Source organism: Lithobates pipiens, unplaced genomic scaffold (genome assembly GCF_037356315.1).
Source record: "Lithobates pipiens isolate NorthernLeopardFrog02 unplaced genomic scaffold, aLitPip1_a1.2 Scaffold_22, whole genome shotgun sequence".
NCBI lineage: Eukaryota > Metazoa > Chordata > Amphibia > Anura > Ranidae > Lithobates > Lithobates pipiens.
Window position 1 is genome coordinate 299,932,599 of NW_027507784.1, and position 18,383 is coordinate 299,950,981.

Here is an 18,383-nt window from a genome sequence, read left to right on the forward strand (position 1 = left end):
TTTGGGGATGGCCCCTTCCTGTTCCAACATGACTGTGCACCAGTACACAAAGCAAGTTCCATAAAGACATGGATGAGCGAGTTTGGGGTGCAGGAACTTGACTGACTGGACTGCACCTCAACCGGATAGAACACCTTTGGGACGAAAGTAAAGTGGAGAGTTCAAGCCACATCAGTGCCTAACCTCACAAACACGCTTCTGGAAGAATGGTCAAATATCTCCATAGACACACTCCTAAACCTTGTGGACAGCCTTCCCAGAAGAGTTGAAGCTGTTATAGCTACAAAGGGTGGGCCAACTCAATATTGAACCCTACAGACTAAGACTGGAATGTCATTAAAGTTCATGTGCATGTAAAGACAGGTGTTCCAATACTTTTGACAATATAGTGTATATAGCTGTTTGATCAGCAGGGAGCTTTGCTGATTGCAGAGCTATAGATCTGACTCCGCAGGGGCTCTTTTGGACCATGCAGAGAGACCGCTGCTCCCGCATAGAGATCTATTCTGTCTTTCTGTATAACATCCTGGCAGGTGACAGAATTTTCTACTCCATGCCTTGGCGGCTGCTTTCTGAATTTTGCACACATTCAGATTTGATGCACCTAAAAATGCATTTGGTTGATTTAACCTGAATATTTATTTTATTTATTTGAGTTACTTATATAGCGCCATCAATTTACGCAGTGCTTTTACATATACATTGTACATTCACATCAGTCCATACCCTCAAGGAGCTTACAATCTAAGGTCCCTAACTCACATTCATACATACAAGGGACAATTTAGATGGGATCCAATTAACCTCCCAGTATGTCTTTGGAGTGGGGGAGGAAACCGGAGTACCCGGAGGAAACCCACGCAGGCACAGGGAGAACATGCACTCCAGACAGGTAGTGTTGTGGTTGGGATTTGAACCAGCAACCCTTCTTACTGCTAGGCGAAGGTACTACCCACTACACCACTGTGCCGCCCTCAATTGGTCTTTAAAATGAAATGCGACCTTCTAGTGACAGTTACATTTATATGGTAGCCCCCCCCCCCCCCCCGATCCAGAGAGGTGACGCTCACTAGATCCCTTGTCAAATTCTTCCCGGCGGGGCCCATGCAAGGGCCCTCTGTACCTCCATTTATTCCAATGGGCTCATGCTCCAGATTAACTCACCATAGATATGAATGGGAGGAGAGGAAGAATGTGACAAGTGACTGCGCAATCTAGTGAGTGATCTGTTGCTGATCAGGGACAGGTGACTGGGAGGTTGGGGGCCGTAATTACAAAGGTGCAATTAATCTTTCATACAGAGGTTTGTCGTTGGTTCTATCAGAAAATGAATGGGAAAACATCTGCTGCATCACTCAGCTTTTTGGCACTAGCTAATCACAGTGGATCATAAAATATAAATCAATAGCATGTCAGCTGCTGTCACTCCCATGATTCCAAACAAACCACTCATTTAGTGACAGGTTGGTCGGTTTATTTCCACTCGACAATCAAATTGATTATCCTTAATGCCGCATTTTACAGATTTGAGTTTTTTTTTTTTCATGGATGATGAAACCTCCTTTGTTAGATGTTAGAGAATATGTGTTATTTTACGGAGCTATGATATGGATCTCCTGCCAAAAAGGTATTTTTACTCTAAACTCCTCCATGCAGACAATAAGGAAGAAAACATTTAATTCACTTATGTGTTCATTACAAATCATGAAATGTTTTTGTAATGTACACCAATACCGGAAGATACCTTATCAGTCTCTTTTAAACCGAGGACCGGAGCGCTGAGTCTGGGAGGGATAGCATTGAGCCAGCTAAGCAGTACTGCAATACACAATGCTATCCGCCTCCATACACGGCTCGACTTTTCTCTCATTCAGCTGAGCGAGAAAAAAAATATCAATTGATTCCCCCATCTATGCTAATAGTATAGATCGGGGTATTCAATTAAAATTCATGGAGGTCCGCTAAGTAAATTCTTTTTAGCAGCAGAGGTCTGAATCTTATGTTTTTTGCAATGTCTCTGATCCTTCCCATCGCAGCCCCTTCATTTTATATCACCATCCCGTTCTTACATAAGTGTCCCCGGTCCTCTGCCCATCAGTATCCGACTTCACATCAGTTTCCTCTTCGCAATAGTGTCCACTGCCTCCCCTTTATACCCCCCCAACAGCACTGCCTCCCCTTTACACCCCCCCAACAGCGCTGCCTCCTATTTACACCCCCGAACAGCACTGCCTTCCCTTTACACCCCCCAACAGCACTGCCTCCTATTTACCCCCCTCCCACATCACTGCCTCCCCTTTACACCCTCCCAACAGCAGTGCACCCCCCACAGCACTGCCTCCCCTGTAAACCCCCCCAACAGCAGTGCACCCCCCACAGCACTGCCTCCCCTGTAACCCCCCCCCCCCCCAACAGCACTGCCTCCCCTTTACACGCCCCACATCACTGCCTCCTCTTTACACCCCCCCAAAAGCAGTGCACCTCCCACAGCACTGCCTCCCCTTTACACCCCCCAACAGCATTGCACCCCTCATAGCACTCCCTCTCCTTTACACCCCCCCCAACAACACTGCCTCCCCTGTACACCCCCCCAACAGCACTGCCTCCCCTTTACACCCCCCCCCCCCCACAGCACTACACCTGCCCCACAGCACTGCCTCCCCTTTACACTCACTACATCACTGCCTCCTCTTTACACCCCCCAACAGCAGCCCACCCCCCCCCACAGCACTGCCTCCCTTTTACACCCCCCTCCCACATCACTGCCTCCCCTTTACACCCCCCTCCCACATCACTGCCTCCCCTTTACACCCCCCTCCCACATCACTGCCTCCCCTTTACACCCCCCTCCCACAACACTGCCTCCCCTTTACACCCCTCTCCCACATCACTGCCTCCCCTTTACACCCCTCTCCCACATCACTGCCTCCCTTTTACACCCCCCTCCCACATCACTGCCTCCCCTTTACACACCCAGCACTGCCTACCCTTTACACCCCCCAGCACTCCCTCGCCTTTACACCCCCCCCCCAGCACTCCCTCCCCTTTACACCCCCCAACAGCACTGCACCCCCCCTCACAGCACTGCCTCCCCTTTACATCTCCCCAACAGCACTGAACCCCCCACCTCAACAGCACTGCCTTCCCTTTACACCCCCCAACAGCACTGCACCCCCCCATCACTTGCCCCTCTCTACATCACCTCCCCTAGAGAATTGCTCCTTTTACACCCCCCTCACAGCGCTTGCCCCCCTTTACATCACCTCCCCCCAAGCAATGCCTCCCTTTACATCTCCCCCCACAGCACTTGCCCCTCTTTACATCACATCTCCCCCCCCTCCAAAGCACTACCCCCCTTCACATCACCCCCCCACCCCATAGCACTTGGCATCCCCTTTACATTTCTCCTCTCCCACAGCACTTGTCCCCCTTTTTACATCAAGCCCCCCAGCAATGCCTCCATTCACATCACTTGACACAGCATTGCCCCCTTTTACATCTCTCCCCCACAGCACTTGCCCCCCCTTTACATCTCCCCTCCCCCCACACAGCACTGCCTCCCTTTTTTTTATTTCTCCCCTTCCACAGCACTTGCCCACCCCCTCCTTTTACATCACCCCCCTCAGCAATGCCTGCATTTACATCACTCGACACACAGCATTGCCCCCTATTACATATGCCTCCCCGTACAACTCAGACTGTAGATAAAATTGAATCTTATAAAGTCTCAATCCCTTTTAGCAGCCTGGGTGGGTGTAGCACCAGCTGCTGAAGGCAAAGACTTTATAAGCTTCAGTTTTATCTACAGTCAGAGTTCTCAATAGCTGTTCCCCTAAGCCCTGATGAAGGGAGCAAAATGTGACCCCTGAAACGTGTTGCCTATCGCGTGTATTACAGATTTAGGATTAAAAATTTTTTATCTAGATTTCAGCATTTCGGTGTGGTACTCCAGTCTTCTGCTTGAACTATAACATTTACATACTGAGCTTTCTTCGGGAGTCCCTCTGTGCATAGAAGCAGCCCACACACTACCCATATGCACCATTGATATAATAATAGTGCAGTTTTGAACATATCAATGGTGGGTACCAAGTATTAACCTTCGGTTCCAGCGCCATCCAATCCATTACCTCCTACCCTATGATGATTAGGGCACTTGACTATAAACCTATGTCCTGTCTACTTCTGTCTACATATGCTATATATATACAGTAGAGTAACACAATTAATCGTTAAAAAATCGTGATCTCAATTCAACCCCCCTGACATCTCTATTGCAGTTTGCCAATTCTTTCATATAACAAGTGGAGAGACTTATCTGTTCACTCAGCTGGCAAAAGAAAACATCCAGGCAGTCTGCCAAGTTTTTAACATGAAACATTGTAACTAACTCTTCCTTCTTAGATCAAAGGGATAAACTTCTGTGTAAAGAGAAAAATCCAGGCAGTCTGCCAAGTTTTTAACAGTGTAAATGCAGGAAGTTTAACCACTTAAAGTCTAAATCTTTTTCTGACACTTGTTTCTTAAGTTAAAATCAATATTTTTTGCTATAAAATTACTTGGAACCTCCAAACATTATATATATTTTAGCAGAGACTCTAGGGAATAAAATGTCGATTGCTGCAATATTTTATGTCGCGCTGTATTTGCCCAGTGGTTTTCCAAGCGCAACTTTTTGGGAAAAAATACACTTCAATGAATAAAAAAAAAAAACTAAACCGTAAAGTTAGCCCAATTTTTTTTTGTTTTAATTTGAAAGATGATGTTACGCCGCGAGAATCGTGAGAGATTTGTGATCTATCTTCTAAGCAAAAAAAATTGTGATTCTCATTTTAGCCAGAATCGTGCAGCTGTAATATACAGTAAAATCTTGGATTGAGAGCGTTTTGCAAGACGAGCAAAATATTTAAATTTTGATTTGATATACAAGCGATGTCTTTTGCTAGAAGAGTAGTGTCGTGTCATAACTGAATATAAAAGTGAAGAGAGGTGCCTATAAGTGTAGCAATATAGTTACATTTAATGAAGGTACAACATTTAGCAACTCGCATGGTTGATGATTAAAACGGGCACATCTAAGTAAGCAGGCATCGGGGGTAAAGCTGTCCACATAGACCATCCTCCGCACTGCCATCAATGTCATCCCTTTCATGCTGCGCTCCACGATCGGTTCAAGCCTCACTTTCAGATCGCTCTACTGCAGGGTAGTCTTCCCGGTCACGATTGCAGACTGACAGTGGTGAGAACCAGCGGTGCGGAGGGTGGACTATGTGGACAGCTTTTTCCCCAGATATCTACATACTTGGATGTGCCTGTTTTAATCATCAACCATGAATGTTGCTAAGTGTTTTACCTTCATTAAATGCAACCATATTGCTACACTTAGGGGCGCCTCTCTTCTCTTTTATACTCTGTAGCTCCTGCTGGATTTTGCTTCTAATCCCCCTTGTGGAGGCTGCCATTTGTGGATATACATTTTATGGTTACACATGCTATCACATTGCTATAATCTTTTTATATGGACTATAAACTAAAGGAATTATGAATAAATGGTTGTGGAACGAATCATTTGAGTTTCCATTATTTCTTATGGGGGAAATTCGCTTTGATATACGAGTGCTTTGTATTACAAGCATGTTTCTGGAACGAATTCTGCTCGCAATCCAAGGTTTTACTGTATTGCTTACTCCTTTTTTACCTATTTAGTTGCAGAGCAATACAAGAAATGGTGTGAGAAGCTTTCTATTGACATTGACAGCTCAGACGTGGCGGGATGTCCCTCTGAATTCTGCACCCTGCCTCCTGTACTCGTGTACAACCATCCGGATGAACTTCGTGAGCTGACAAGCACTCATCTCCGAGTGCGGGAGCTGCAGCAGAAGATCTATTTACAAAAGGTAACATGAGACCCATACACGGTATGGAGAATCCTCTCTGTTGGATTTTATCACACAAGTCAGCGTCCATCGGTCTATATTTTTTTAAATTTTATTTTGCTCCTCCTTTGTGTCTCCTCTGTGATTTTCTCCATTTCTATCTGTCTTCTAATGTTATTTCTTATTAAAGATGAGCTTCAGACATTTAAAAATAACACAAATGTATGCATTTGTTGGAACTAAAGTCTGCAGTACTTACCTCTGCTTCACCGATCCAACGTCCCTTGCTGGTGCTGGCATCTTCTACCCGGCTTCCTCCAGGTGCCAGGCTGCAGTTGTCTTCATTGGCTGGTGTAGGATGATGCCATTGTTGCAAATACGCAAGAATTCAGTCATCCCGGCACACAGGAGCTGTGCTGGAAAGAAGTATGGTAGGTTTAATTTTTTTCTGCAATAATGGGCTTTTTTTTTTCTCCTTACTGAGTCACTTCTGCTTTAAAGTGGCACTTCACTCTCTCAATCAACATTCATTATTTTTAATCCCCATGCTGCTGGCATTAGTAAATAGATAGAAAAGCCTTTTCTTTTCTTTTTTTTTTCTTTTTTTTTTATTTCTTAAAGGGGTTGTAAAGGTTCGTTTTTTATTTTCTACATAGGTTCCTCTAAGCTAGTGCATTGTTGGTTCACTTACCTTTTCCTTCGATTTCCCTTCTAAATGTTTTTTTTCTTTGTCTGAATATCTCACTTCCTGTTTCTCCTCAGTAAACTTCTCACCATCATCTGAGCTGGTGGTTAGTCAGCCAGAACAGCTCACTGAAAAGCTTACTGAGGAGGAACAGGAAGTGAGAAATTCAGACAAAGAAAACAAAGAAAAAAAACATTTATAAGGGAAATCGAAGGAAAAGGTAAGTGAACCAACAATGCACTAGCTTAAAGGAACCTATTTAGAAAATAAAAAACGAACCTTTACAACCCCTTTAAGCTACTTCCTGGTTTCTTGCCTAGGCAAATGATGTCATACATCCCAGAAGTCTTCAGGAGGGTCACTTTTTAAGTAACCCAGGAGTCCTCGGGAGAGGAGGAGGTTTTTTTTTGCAGCCAAGAACACTCTCCTGCATACAGTTAAGGGCATATGTATTCCTGAGGACTCCTGGGTTACTTAAAAAGGAAAGTTGTTGACTCTCCTGAAGACTTCTGGGATGTATGACATCATTTGCCTACGCAAGAAACCAGGATGTAACCAGAATGGAGGGCAACCCAGAAACCCCTGTTGCTAGGCAGTCTTCCTAATCTGCCTCTTCCTATTCCACAGCGCTGTTTCTTCAATTTATCCTCCTCGGTGAGCGGCCCCGTTGTCTTCGGGGACGTGTATGTCCCAGGAAAAAATGGGGCCATTCACAAAGTGCTGCGCGGCTCGCGCATGCGCAGTGGGAAACTGGCAGAGAAGCCGCAAGGCACCACTGCCTGTTTCCCTTAGTTAGCCCCCCTTAGCCGATCCAATGGACGGGGGCCCGACATCGCAGGCACGCTGGACAGGTAATTTTCTTTATTAAAAGTCAGCAGCTACGGATGCCAGCACAAGCAAGGGACATTGGACTGTTGAAGCAGAGGTAAGTACCGCTGACTTTAGTTCTGTTTTAAAACCCGTGTGTGCTTTTAATAAGTAACAAATGCATACATTTGTGTTATATTTACATGTCTGAAGCTCATCTTTAATAAGACATAACATTAGAAGACAGATGCTACATGAATCATTTGCCCTTACTCAAGATGGCTACAGCCAGATATGCTAGGGCATTGTTTTTCAAAGTGATTTTTCAACCAAATAAAGCAAAGCGACATGGATGAATGGCAATTATTATTATACAGGATTTATATAGCGTCAACAGTTTACGCAGTGCTTTACAATATAATGTTTCCTCCTTGCACTAGTACAGTACCCCGGAGGGTAAGTAGGCCCTGGGTGGTCTTTAGTGTAAGTATGATCAGGTGAAATCGTATACCAAAGGAGATGGAGCACCCCACTGTCAGCAGTCCATATACAGTATCTCACAAAAGTGAGTGCACCCCTCATATTTGTGTAAAATATTTTATTATATCTTTTCATGTGACAAACACTGAAGAAATAGTAGTGAGTGTACACCTTGTGTAACAGTGTAAATTTGCTGTCCCCTCAAAATAACTCAACACACAGCCATTAATGTCTAAACTACTGGCAACAAAAGTGAGTACACCCCTAAGTGAAAATGTCCAAATTGGGCCTAAAGTGTCAATATATAGAATGCATTGAGATAAAAAAAAAAAACTCTCTACTTTTAGAGCCACTTTAAAGCTCCGAATTCACCAATTACGAAGCAAGTTTTCCAGGTTTGAGATATACACAGATATGTAATTCTCTAATGATATCTTTTAAAAAGCATGTAGACCAGGGGTGTCCAAACTTTTTTCAAAGAGGGCCAGATTTGATGACGTGAACGTGCTGACAATTTTGCCTGACATTCTTTGAACCATTAAAATGAAATGCAAATTAACTAATACACTGCCCAATAAGAATTCTCTTGCCTTTGTGGTTGTGTGTGATGAAGAGTCTAAGGATGAGCTTGGGGGGTGCTATCTGGATATACAGTATTTATCAGTGTATAACCAGCACAGATGTATAACACGCACCTGCATTTTAAGAGGAAAGTTGCAGGAAAAAAAATTAATTTTAATTTAGAACTGTGAAGCAAATTTAGGGTCAGTGTCCACCATTGCATCCTAATCAGTGCCCATCTGCGGCCTCCCCATTTCCATGAATGCGGCCTCCCCATTTCCATGAATGCGGCCTCCCCATTTCCATGAATGCGGCCTCCCCATTTCCATGAATGCGGCCTCCCCATTTCCATGAATGCGGCCTCCCCATTTCCATGAATGCGGCCTCTCCATTGCCATGAATGCGGCCGGACCATTGCCATGAATGCAGACTGAATGCAGCCTTGCTACTGCCATCAGTGCAGCCTGATCAATGCCCATCTCGGAGGGGACAGGGAGGGAAGGCTGAACAAGCGGCAACAGATTACATACAGGAGAATCTCCTGTTTACTCAGTGGCCTCTTTAATGCAAAGTCCCGCGTCCTGTGATGGACAGAACAGTCATCCAATGGCAGCCCAGGAGACGAGACTTCCTATTACAGAGGCCGTGGAGTAAACAGGAGATTCTCCTCTATGTAATCTAAAGGCACTCGTCCTGACCTCTCTGAGGCTGCCAGAACGATAAACATGGTGTGTGTGTGTGTGTGTGTGTGTGTGTGTGTGTTTTATTTATTTATTTATTTATTTATTTATATATATATATATATATATATATATATATATATATATATATATATATATATAATAATATTACAGTTGTGCTCATAAGTCTATATACCCTGGCAGAATTTGATTTCTTGGCCATTTTTCAGAGAATATGAATGACAACACAAACTTTTCTTTCACTCACGGTTAGTGTTTGGCTGAAGCCATTTATTATCAATAAACTGTGTTTTTACTCTTTTTAAATCATAATGAAAACAGAAACTACCCAAATGACCCTGATCAAAAGTTTACATACCCTGGTGATTTTGGCCTGATACCATGCACACAAGTTGACACAAAGGGGTTTGAAAGGCTATTAAAGTGGTTGTAAACCCTTACAAACCACTTTGACCTACAGGCAAGCCTAGATTAAGGCTTACTTGTAGGTCCAAGAAATATCTCCTAAACCTACATGGTTTAGGAGATATTTACAAAAAGACACGCAGGCGCACTGGGCATGCCACTGCTAACGGCGATATGCTGTTAGTGGCGGCTCCCGTGCACATGTACGAGTGTACCCGGAGGAAGATGGACGCTCCGTGCTACAGGGGACAGCGGTGACATCGCTGGCTCCTGTGTCAGGTAAGTGACACATAATGGGCTACTATGCGATGCACGGTAGCCCATTATGCTTTACCTTTGCAGGGAGACAAAGAGGAAGTAAACCCCAACAGGGTTTACTTCCTCTTTAAAGTGGAGGGCCACTTAAAAAAAAAAAAAAAAAAAAAAAAAAAAAAAAGAAAAGATCATTAATATTCTTTAAAAAATGTAAAAAAACATTTGAAAAAAATTTTTTTTTTACCTTGTCAGAAATCCCTGTTGCTAGGCAGTCTTCCTAATCTGCCTTCTTCCTGCTCCTCGTGATCTTCGTCTTCTCTCCTCATCGCATTGTCTTCTGGGTAATGGGGCGCGCTGTGTTCTGGGAACTCTGTGTTCCCTAACACAGCGCGTCCCATTCACAAAACGACTCGCGCATGCGCAGTAGGAAATGGGCAGTGAAGCCGCAAGGCTCCACTGCCTGTTTCCCTTAGTGAGGATGGTGGCGCTGGGACCCGAGAGCTGAGGGACATGTCAGCCTCGGCTGCCGACATTGCAGGCGCCCTGGAATGTTAAGTCTCCTTATTAAAAGTCAGCAGCTACTTCCCCACCTGTGATCTGTTTGCTTGTAGTTAGTGTGTGTGTATAAAAGGTAAATAGTTACATAGATAAATAGAGTTTCTGGACTCCTGACAGACCCTTGCATCTTTCATCCAGTGCTGCTCTGACGTGTCTGGATTCTGAGTCATGGGGAAAGCAAAAGAATTGTCAAAGGATCTGCGGGGAAAAGGTAGTTGAACTGTATAAAACAGGAAAGGGATATAAAAAGATATCCAAGGAATTGAGAATGCTAATCGGCAGTGTTCAAACTCTAATCAAGAAGTGGAAAATGAGGGGTTCTGTTGAAACCAAACCACGGTCAGGTAGACCAACTAAAATTTCAGCCACAACTACCAGGAAAATTGTTCGGGATGCAAAGAAAATCCCATGAATAACTTCAGGTGAAATACAGGACTCTCTGAAAACATGTGGTGTGGCTGCTTCAAGATGCACAGTAAGGAGGCACTTGAAGAAAGATGGGCTACATGGTTGAGTCCCCAGAAAAAAAGCCATTACTATGCAAATGCCACAAAGTATCCCGCTTACAATATGCCAAACAGCACAGAGAAGCCTTCTGACACAGTCATTTGGAGTGATGAGACCAAAATTTAGCTTTTTGGCCACAACCATAAACACTACATTTGGAGAGGAGTCAACAAGGCCTATGATGAAAGGTACTCCATTCCTACTGTGAAACACGGAGGTGGATCGCTGATGTTTTGGGGATGTGTGATCTACAAAGGCACAGGAAATTTTGTCAAAATTGATGTCAAGATGAATGCAGTATGTTATTATAAAATACTGGAGGAACATTTGCATTCATCAGCCAGGAAGCTGTGCATGGGACGTACTTGGACATTCCAACATGACAATGATCCAAAACACAAGGCCAAGTCGTCCAGTCTACAACAGAATAAAGTGAAGGTTCTGGAATGGTCATCTCAGTCTCCTGACCTCAATATCATTGAGCCACTCTGGGGAGATCTCAAACATGCAGTTCATGGAAGACAGCCCAAGAATTTCCAGCAACAGGAGGCTTTTTGCCAAGAGGAATGGGCAGCTTTACCATCTGAGAAGATAAAGAGCCTCATCCACGAATACTACAAAAGACTTCAAACTGTCATTGATGTTAAAGGGGGCAATACACGATATTAAGAACTGGGGTATGTAAACTTTCGATCACGGTCATTTGGATAGTTTTCTGTTTTCATTATGATTTAAAAAGAGTAAACACAGTTGATTGATAATAAATGGCTTCAGCCAAACACTAACCATGAGTGAAAAAAGTTTTTGTGGTGTTATTCATATTCTCTGAAAAATGGCCAAGAAATCATAAATTCTGCCAGGGTATGTAAACCTGCGTGTTTTATATATTTAAAAAAAAAAACAAATTATATATATATGTATGTATGTATGTATGTATGTATGTATGTATATATATATATATATAATGTGTGTGTGTGTGTGTATATGTATAATATATAATTATAAATAAATTATCTCTCCAAATTACCAGTGGGGTTGCATTAATTTGGAACGTGGGCGTGCATGATGTAGACCGAAAAGGGCTGCAGGAGATGAGCAGCACTCTGATTACAACGAAGGGTAAACAAAAAGGTGAAGAAGGCTTAAAAAAACAAAACGCCTTAAAAAAAAGAAATTTGTTTTCAAATACACAATTCTTTAGAAAAAAAAGTTTTACGCTGTTTACCCACATCTGAGAGTGAAATCACTTTCTTGGACCCAGGAATATGGGCGTGTCAATTTAATGGTAAATTATTCGCTATACCATGCATTTTGCTGGTCTTTGGCAGCCCTAGTTTAAGTCTCGTTATATCCAATGAGCAGCTGCATGAGGTCATTTTAATTACCCTTTCTCTGTACTGCGACCATAGATCTGTATCCCTTTACTGATCATTCTCTGGGAGGCTTCTCTTCTCTGTTCTATCTATGGAATTTACAGCTGTGCAGTCTAAATGTCTAAACACAGGAAGTCCCTTAAGCAGCCCAGTACAAAATATCTAGAATTGAGAATTCTGTGCACATCTACCCAACGCCGGGCACCAGGGTTACCGCAGGATCACACAGCTCCTTGTCCTTCTGATGATGTGTGTGACATCCTCCACAGATCCCTATGGTGTGGGGGCTGGATAAGCTGCAGCAAACAATGACTCTGCACAGATTTACTAACCACAAAGGCAAAATTGATTCTCATGCAGTGGCAGGTTTCTGCACCAGAGAACATTAAATACATTACATAAACAACCTCCTGGTTAGATCCCCAAATCACCAGAAGACCTAATAAGAACAGGAATACAAATTTATAAAGAAATTACAGTTTGAGGTCTGTTGCCGTAACTCATTCACTGCCAGAGAAGTTTTTTTTATTTTATTTTTTTGCACACGTTTTTAAAAAAAATGTATGTCTGAAGATTAGCTAAAACCCCTAAACGTATATTTTCTGAAAGGAGTCACACTGGGGAATAAAATAGTGGTGATTGCAATTTTTTATGTCTTATATTAGTGCAACCATTTATAAAAACACAAAATTTCAGTAAAAAAAAAAATACTCTAAAGTTAAGGGCACTTACACAATATATTAGCAAATGTTTGGGTAAAATGTAAATGGTGAGGTTGTGCCGAGTGAATAGATACCCAACACGTCAAGGCCTTAAATAGCATGGACCTTGGAAATGTCAATAACAATATTTTCCATAGGCAACACCCCTGCAGGTCTTCAGTGTAGAGTTAGCCATGAATAACAGCCCCAGAATTATTGCTCTCACTCCAGTATGCGGCAATATGTAACGTGTTTCACAATCAATGTTTTCGTGCATAGTCACCCTGACACATGTATTTACGTTCATCCTTCTAGATTGTAAGCTCCATGAGCAGGGCCCTCTGATTCCCCCCGTATTGAATTACATAGTTAGTAAGGTTGAATAAAGACACCAGTCCATCCAGTTCAACCTGAGTGAGTGTCTACAATTGTCCCTATCCCAGTACATTGCACACTCATATCGGTCCCTACCCTCAAGGAGCCCACAATTGTATTGAATTGTATTGTAACTGTACTGTCTGCCCTCATGTTGTAAAGCGCTGCGCAAACTGTTGGCGCTATATAAATCCTGTATAATGATACATGCATGGGGGAGCCTCAAATATTAGGGGGGGGGGGGTTACATGCGTTGGGTTTACACATTTTTTTTTTTTTTTTGCCAAATATTCTATTTTTCATTGTATAGTCCCCTATGTAATGATTTTATATGGGGGGGGGGGGGGAGGGGGGGGGGGTTAATCTTAGCTTTGGTCAGTAACCGGTCTTTTTTGTTTCAATTATTTTTATTTCAAGTTTTTTCCAATTTTCCATAGTAAAACAGAAGTACAAAGTATTTAAACGGTTTCATAGTGGTATGTGTAATATTACACTTTAATGCTAATATAAACTTTCTATGTTATGGTGTCGACATATCGTCCCTCAAGATGTAATTAATATTATTGCTGTTACATTTGAGTTATTCTAGTAAGTTCTGCGTCTATGCTGAAGTAGCTTATTTAAATTTCTGCAAGGCCCACTTTATTTTGTCAGCCCCATTAGGGGTACTAGGGAAGATATTTTGTACCCATGAAGATGTAGTAGAAAGGAAAGGAAGAAGTAAAGAGTTAGAATTTTGGAAGGTGACCCCCACACCCCGACCTCTGCCCCCCATCGGACCCCCTACACCAATGCAGCCCTAGAGCCTTCCGTTAAGTACTGGATCCAGGGATTCCATATTTTTTCAAACTGTTGCATTTTATCATTTAGAGTTGCTGTCATTCGTTCGTTGAGCATGATCCAGGAGAGTTTGTAAGCGGTCTTTTTTTATGCAGCCATCAGGGGTCTATTAGGCAGGCCATAAATTATGCAGTTTTCTTTCCCAGAGGGGAATGTTTTTTTCTCAACAAAAGTTACTCCTTCAGTACAGACTTTTTACTTCCGTTGCTATATGTAACGGACAGACCGCTGCTATTCTCTCATCATTTTCTCATTTTTCTGTTTTCCTCTGCTCTCCTTTTTTCTCTTTGCTTTCTAGACTCATATACTGTAGCTTGCTAGTTTTGCTATCATTTGATTGTTGTCAAGCCTCCAGCCCAGATGGATTCACTTTATTCATGTTAATGATATTTAATTGCTGCTTACCACCTTAGCCTGGAAAAAAGCCATTAGAGTAATGCTGTGATCTGTCACAGGTGCTGAGCGAAGAGCTGCTGGCTGAGGCTGAATCGCAGTGTCAGAGCTCCTCGCCGTCCTATGTGCTGCTCAGAGCGATCTACACCCAGCTGTGTGAAGGGGGAGACACCTTCCCGGTACTGGTCCATGATGACGGCTGACCAACACCAACCACATGGAACGGACCACACCAGAGGAGAACCAAGAACTGGCCTGGATACACATCTGCTTCCAAAGGCGGGATATGAAGCCATGTATATACACAAGGATTCCATATTTACTATGATCATGACCCCTCATCGGAGATTATGGATCGTGGATCATGAATATATATATTTTTGTATAAGTGTTTCCGGACAATAGTTTGATAGAAAACACGGATCGATGTTAGAGTTGCCACCTTATCCCTTTAAAACTGAACACATAAGAATTACACAGGTTTTCTGTCTGATTAAGGTTGTAATTAAATTCACTTGGTGCCTTATCTGCATTAAATTAGCCTCAGAACCTGTATAGTTCATATCTGCTCGGGTTTAAGGGTACATTTGCACTGAACGCAGGTTTGAAATCATGCAAGTTCAGCTGAACTGCATTTCAGTGCGAGTTTGGAGGCGATCTGAAAGACATCTGTGCAGGTTCATACATAGATGTCTATTGAAATCGCCTACAAAAATCGTCAAAAGTAGGGCAAAGTCGGCATGGCACCGATTGGGAAAGTGGCATTGCTGGCAATAGGCTGCAGTTTTTGCATTCCTTTTGACATGTCAAATCGCGCCAATGTGAGCAGGGATGAGGTACCAACCCTAAGCGATGTTCATGGAAATGTTCACTTTAACCACTTCAATGCTGGACACTTTTACCCCCTTCCTGCCCAGATCAATTTTGTTAGCTTTCAGCGCTGTCACACTTTTAATGACAATTGCGTGGTCATGCAGCACTGTACCACATTTTTTTAAATCATTTTTTGCACACAAATAGAGCTTTCTTTTTGGTGGTATTTAATCACCTCTGGGGTTTTTATTCTTTGCTAAATAAACAAAAAACGGCTGAAAAATATTGAACGAAAAAAAAAGTTTTTCTTTTCTGTTATAAAATTTTGCAAATAAATAATCTTTCTTTATAAATTTAGGCCAAAATATATTCTTCTACATTTCTTTGAAAATAACCCAAATCAGTGTATATTATTTAGTCTGTAGGAAAGTTATACAGTCTACAAACTATGATCTATATCTTAAAACTAGGATTAGTCCTGATGTACTGACAGCCTATCATTTCTTGAGGCCCGAAAATCTCAGGACAGTACAAATTATCCCCCAAATGGCCTCTTTTTGGAATGAAGACAGTCCAAGATATTTAGTAAGAGGCATGGCAAGTTTTTGAAGTTCTCATTTTTTTGGAAAGTGAAGTATTGGTATGAAATGTTGTTTTTTTTTTTTTTTTTTTTTATTTATTTATTTTTTTAATACATGCTGTCACCAGTGCAGTACAGCGTCGTCATATGGCGATGATCAGGGACACTGGTGACAGTACAGAAAAAAAAAAAGCTAGATAATGTGTATATATATATTTTTTAAATCTATCTCTATCTTTTTATTTATAATATATATATATATATATATATATATATATATATATATATATATATATATATATATATGTGTATATGTGTATATATATATATATATATATATATATAATAGTGCATATATAAAAAGATAGATTTTGTGTGTGTGTATATGTATGTATATGAATATATATATATATATATATATATATATATATATATATATAATATGTGTGAGTGTGTGTGTATATATATATACTATCTATCTCTATCTTTTATTTATATATATATATATATATATATATATATATATATATATATATATATATATATATATTTTATATTAATCTCTATATGTATGTATAATAATCTCTTTATATATATATATAAAAGATCTATCTTTTATTTTTACATTTTTTTTCACATTATGTTTGCAAGCATTTTTTTTTTTTGTTGTGATTAGCTGTCACAGTTGATCACATGGCACAGATGGGTCTTAGTGATGATTATCAATAATTTGAAGGGGTCCTCTTGCTTCAGTACTTATCAGAGAAATTACCGACCCCCAAAAAGTACATCTGGAAGAAAAACAAAGATCAGGAAGTCAAATTTACTTTAAAGGTTTGACGTCTAGTGTTTTTTCATATATTTGACTTATTTCTATATTATTTTCAAGAAGTAAATTGTTTTTTTAAAGTGTTTTTTAGGCCAAGAAATATGAAATATAGCTAATAAACATTTAATCTGTATACTTTTACAGCTTACGGTGGTAGATCTATTGTCTCAGCATTTGTTAGCTGGTTAAGCCCTGGTTCACAGTGCTGCGACTTCTCATGTGACTTGCTTTGATGTCACATGACAAGTTAAAACACATTCATTTCAATGGATGCCATCTTAATTGCTGCGATGCAAAAAAAATAAAAAATTGTTCCTGCGTTACTTTTCTATGTCTTCCTTGAGACATGAGTGCCGTAGACTGCAATGTTAAAAACACAAGTCGCAAGGAAGTTTTTTTTTGCCTTATCTTTGCGACTTTCGAGTTTTTTTTTTTATTTAACCCTATACTCCACTATCATTCCATTTTCTGCTGTGTACCTGTGGCTTTTCCATTCCTGCAGCTCAAAGTCTCTTCCAAGCATTGTCGCCTCCTAGCAGGCACATTGTACAGCTGTGTTCAGAGTGCAGGAAAGACTGCTTCCAAGAGAGGGATGCTCAGAACAATGAACAACGCATCCGACTTGTGTGTGAGCGCCCTGCAATTTCTGATGCCAGGGACCTGACCTCTAAAGACCAAGGCAAGCAAGACCGAGCATGGTTAGAGCTAGCAAGACTCTACCATGAGGATTAGGAGAGCTTTTAGCCACAGAATGGTCTAAAAAAAAAATGTAAGTTCAATAATGTGTCACACTCTGTACTATATGATTGGCTGATCATAAAACATGCAAGTCACATTGAAGTCGCAATGCAAAGTCACATGGCTCTTGGGGTCCCTGCAGTATGAACTGAGCCTCGGTGTTCTGGTGTGAATACCAGTGTTATTACTAAAACTAAAACAATTGAGATGACTAAAATGGGACTAAAACTAAAATGCCATTTTAGTCAAAAGACTAAAATGGGACTAAAACTAAAATGCCATTTTAGTCAAAAGACTAAAATGGGACTAAAACTAAATTGAAATTTGACTTCAAAATTAACACTGTCTGTAGTGCATGTCCATACCTCAATAACATAAATAATAAAATTTTAACCACTTTAAGACCAGGCCTCTTTTTTTAGATGTGGTGTTTTACAAGTTAAAAACTGTTTTTTTTTTTTTTTTTGGGGGGGGGAGGGTTTGCTAGAAAATTACTTAGAACCCCCAAACATTATAATTTTTTTTTTCTAACATCCTAGAGAATAAAAGGGCGGTCATTGCAATACTTTTTGTCACACCGTATTTGCACAGCAGTCTTACAAACGCACTTTTAAAAAAAAAAAATAAGACAACAGTAAATTTAGCCCAATGTTTTTTTTTTATATTGTGAAAGATGTTACGCCGAGTAAATTTATACCCAAAATGTCACGCTTCAAAATTGTGCCCACTCGTGGAATGGCGACAAACTTTTACCCTTACAAATCTCCATTGGCGACATTTAAAAAATTCTACCTGTTGCATGTTTTGCGCTACAGAGGAGGTCTAGGGCTAGAATTATTGCGCTCTCTCTATACCTCACACATGGTTTTAACACCATTTTCGTATGCGGGTGCTACTCACGTATGC

The 18,383-nt window shown here is 41.2% G+C and overlaps 1 protein-coding gene across 1 annotated transcript in view; it reads left to right on the top strand.

Moving 5' to 3' along the window:
* The window catches only part of TEDC2 (tubulin epsilon and delta complex 2), a 96,300-nt gene extending 80,617 nt beyond the window's left edge, over nucleotides 1–15,683 (top strand). Inside the window, exons 11-12 of the mRNA XM_077449228.1 lie at nucleotides 5,707–5,897; nucleotides 14,580–15,683. Coding sequence (XP_077305354.1) covers nucleotides 5,707–5,897; nucleotides 14,580–14,720 — 332 coding nt within the window. The 3' untranslated portion in view covers nucleotides 14,721–15,683. The remainder of the gene's footprint in view (nucleotides 1–5,706; nucleotides 5,898–14,579) is intronic.
* The last annotated feature ends 2,700 nt before the right edge of the window (nucleotides 15,684–18,383 follow it).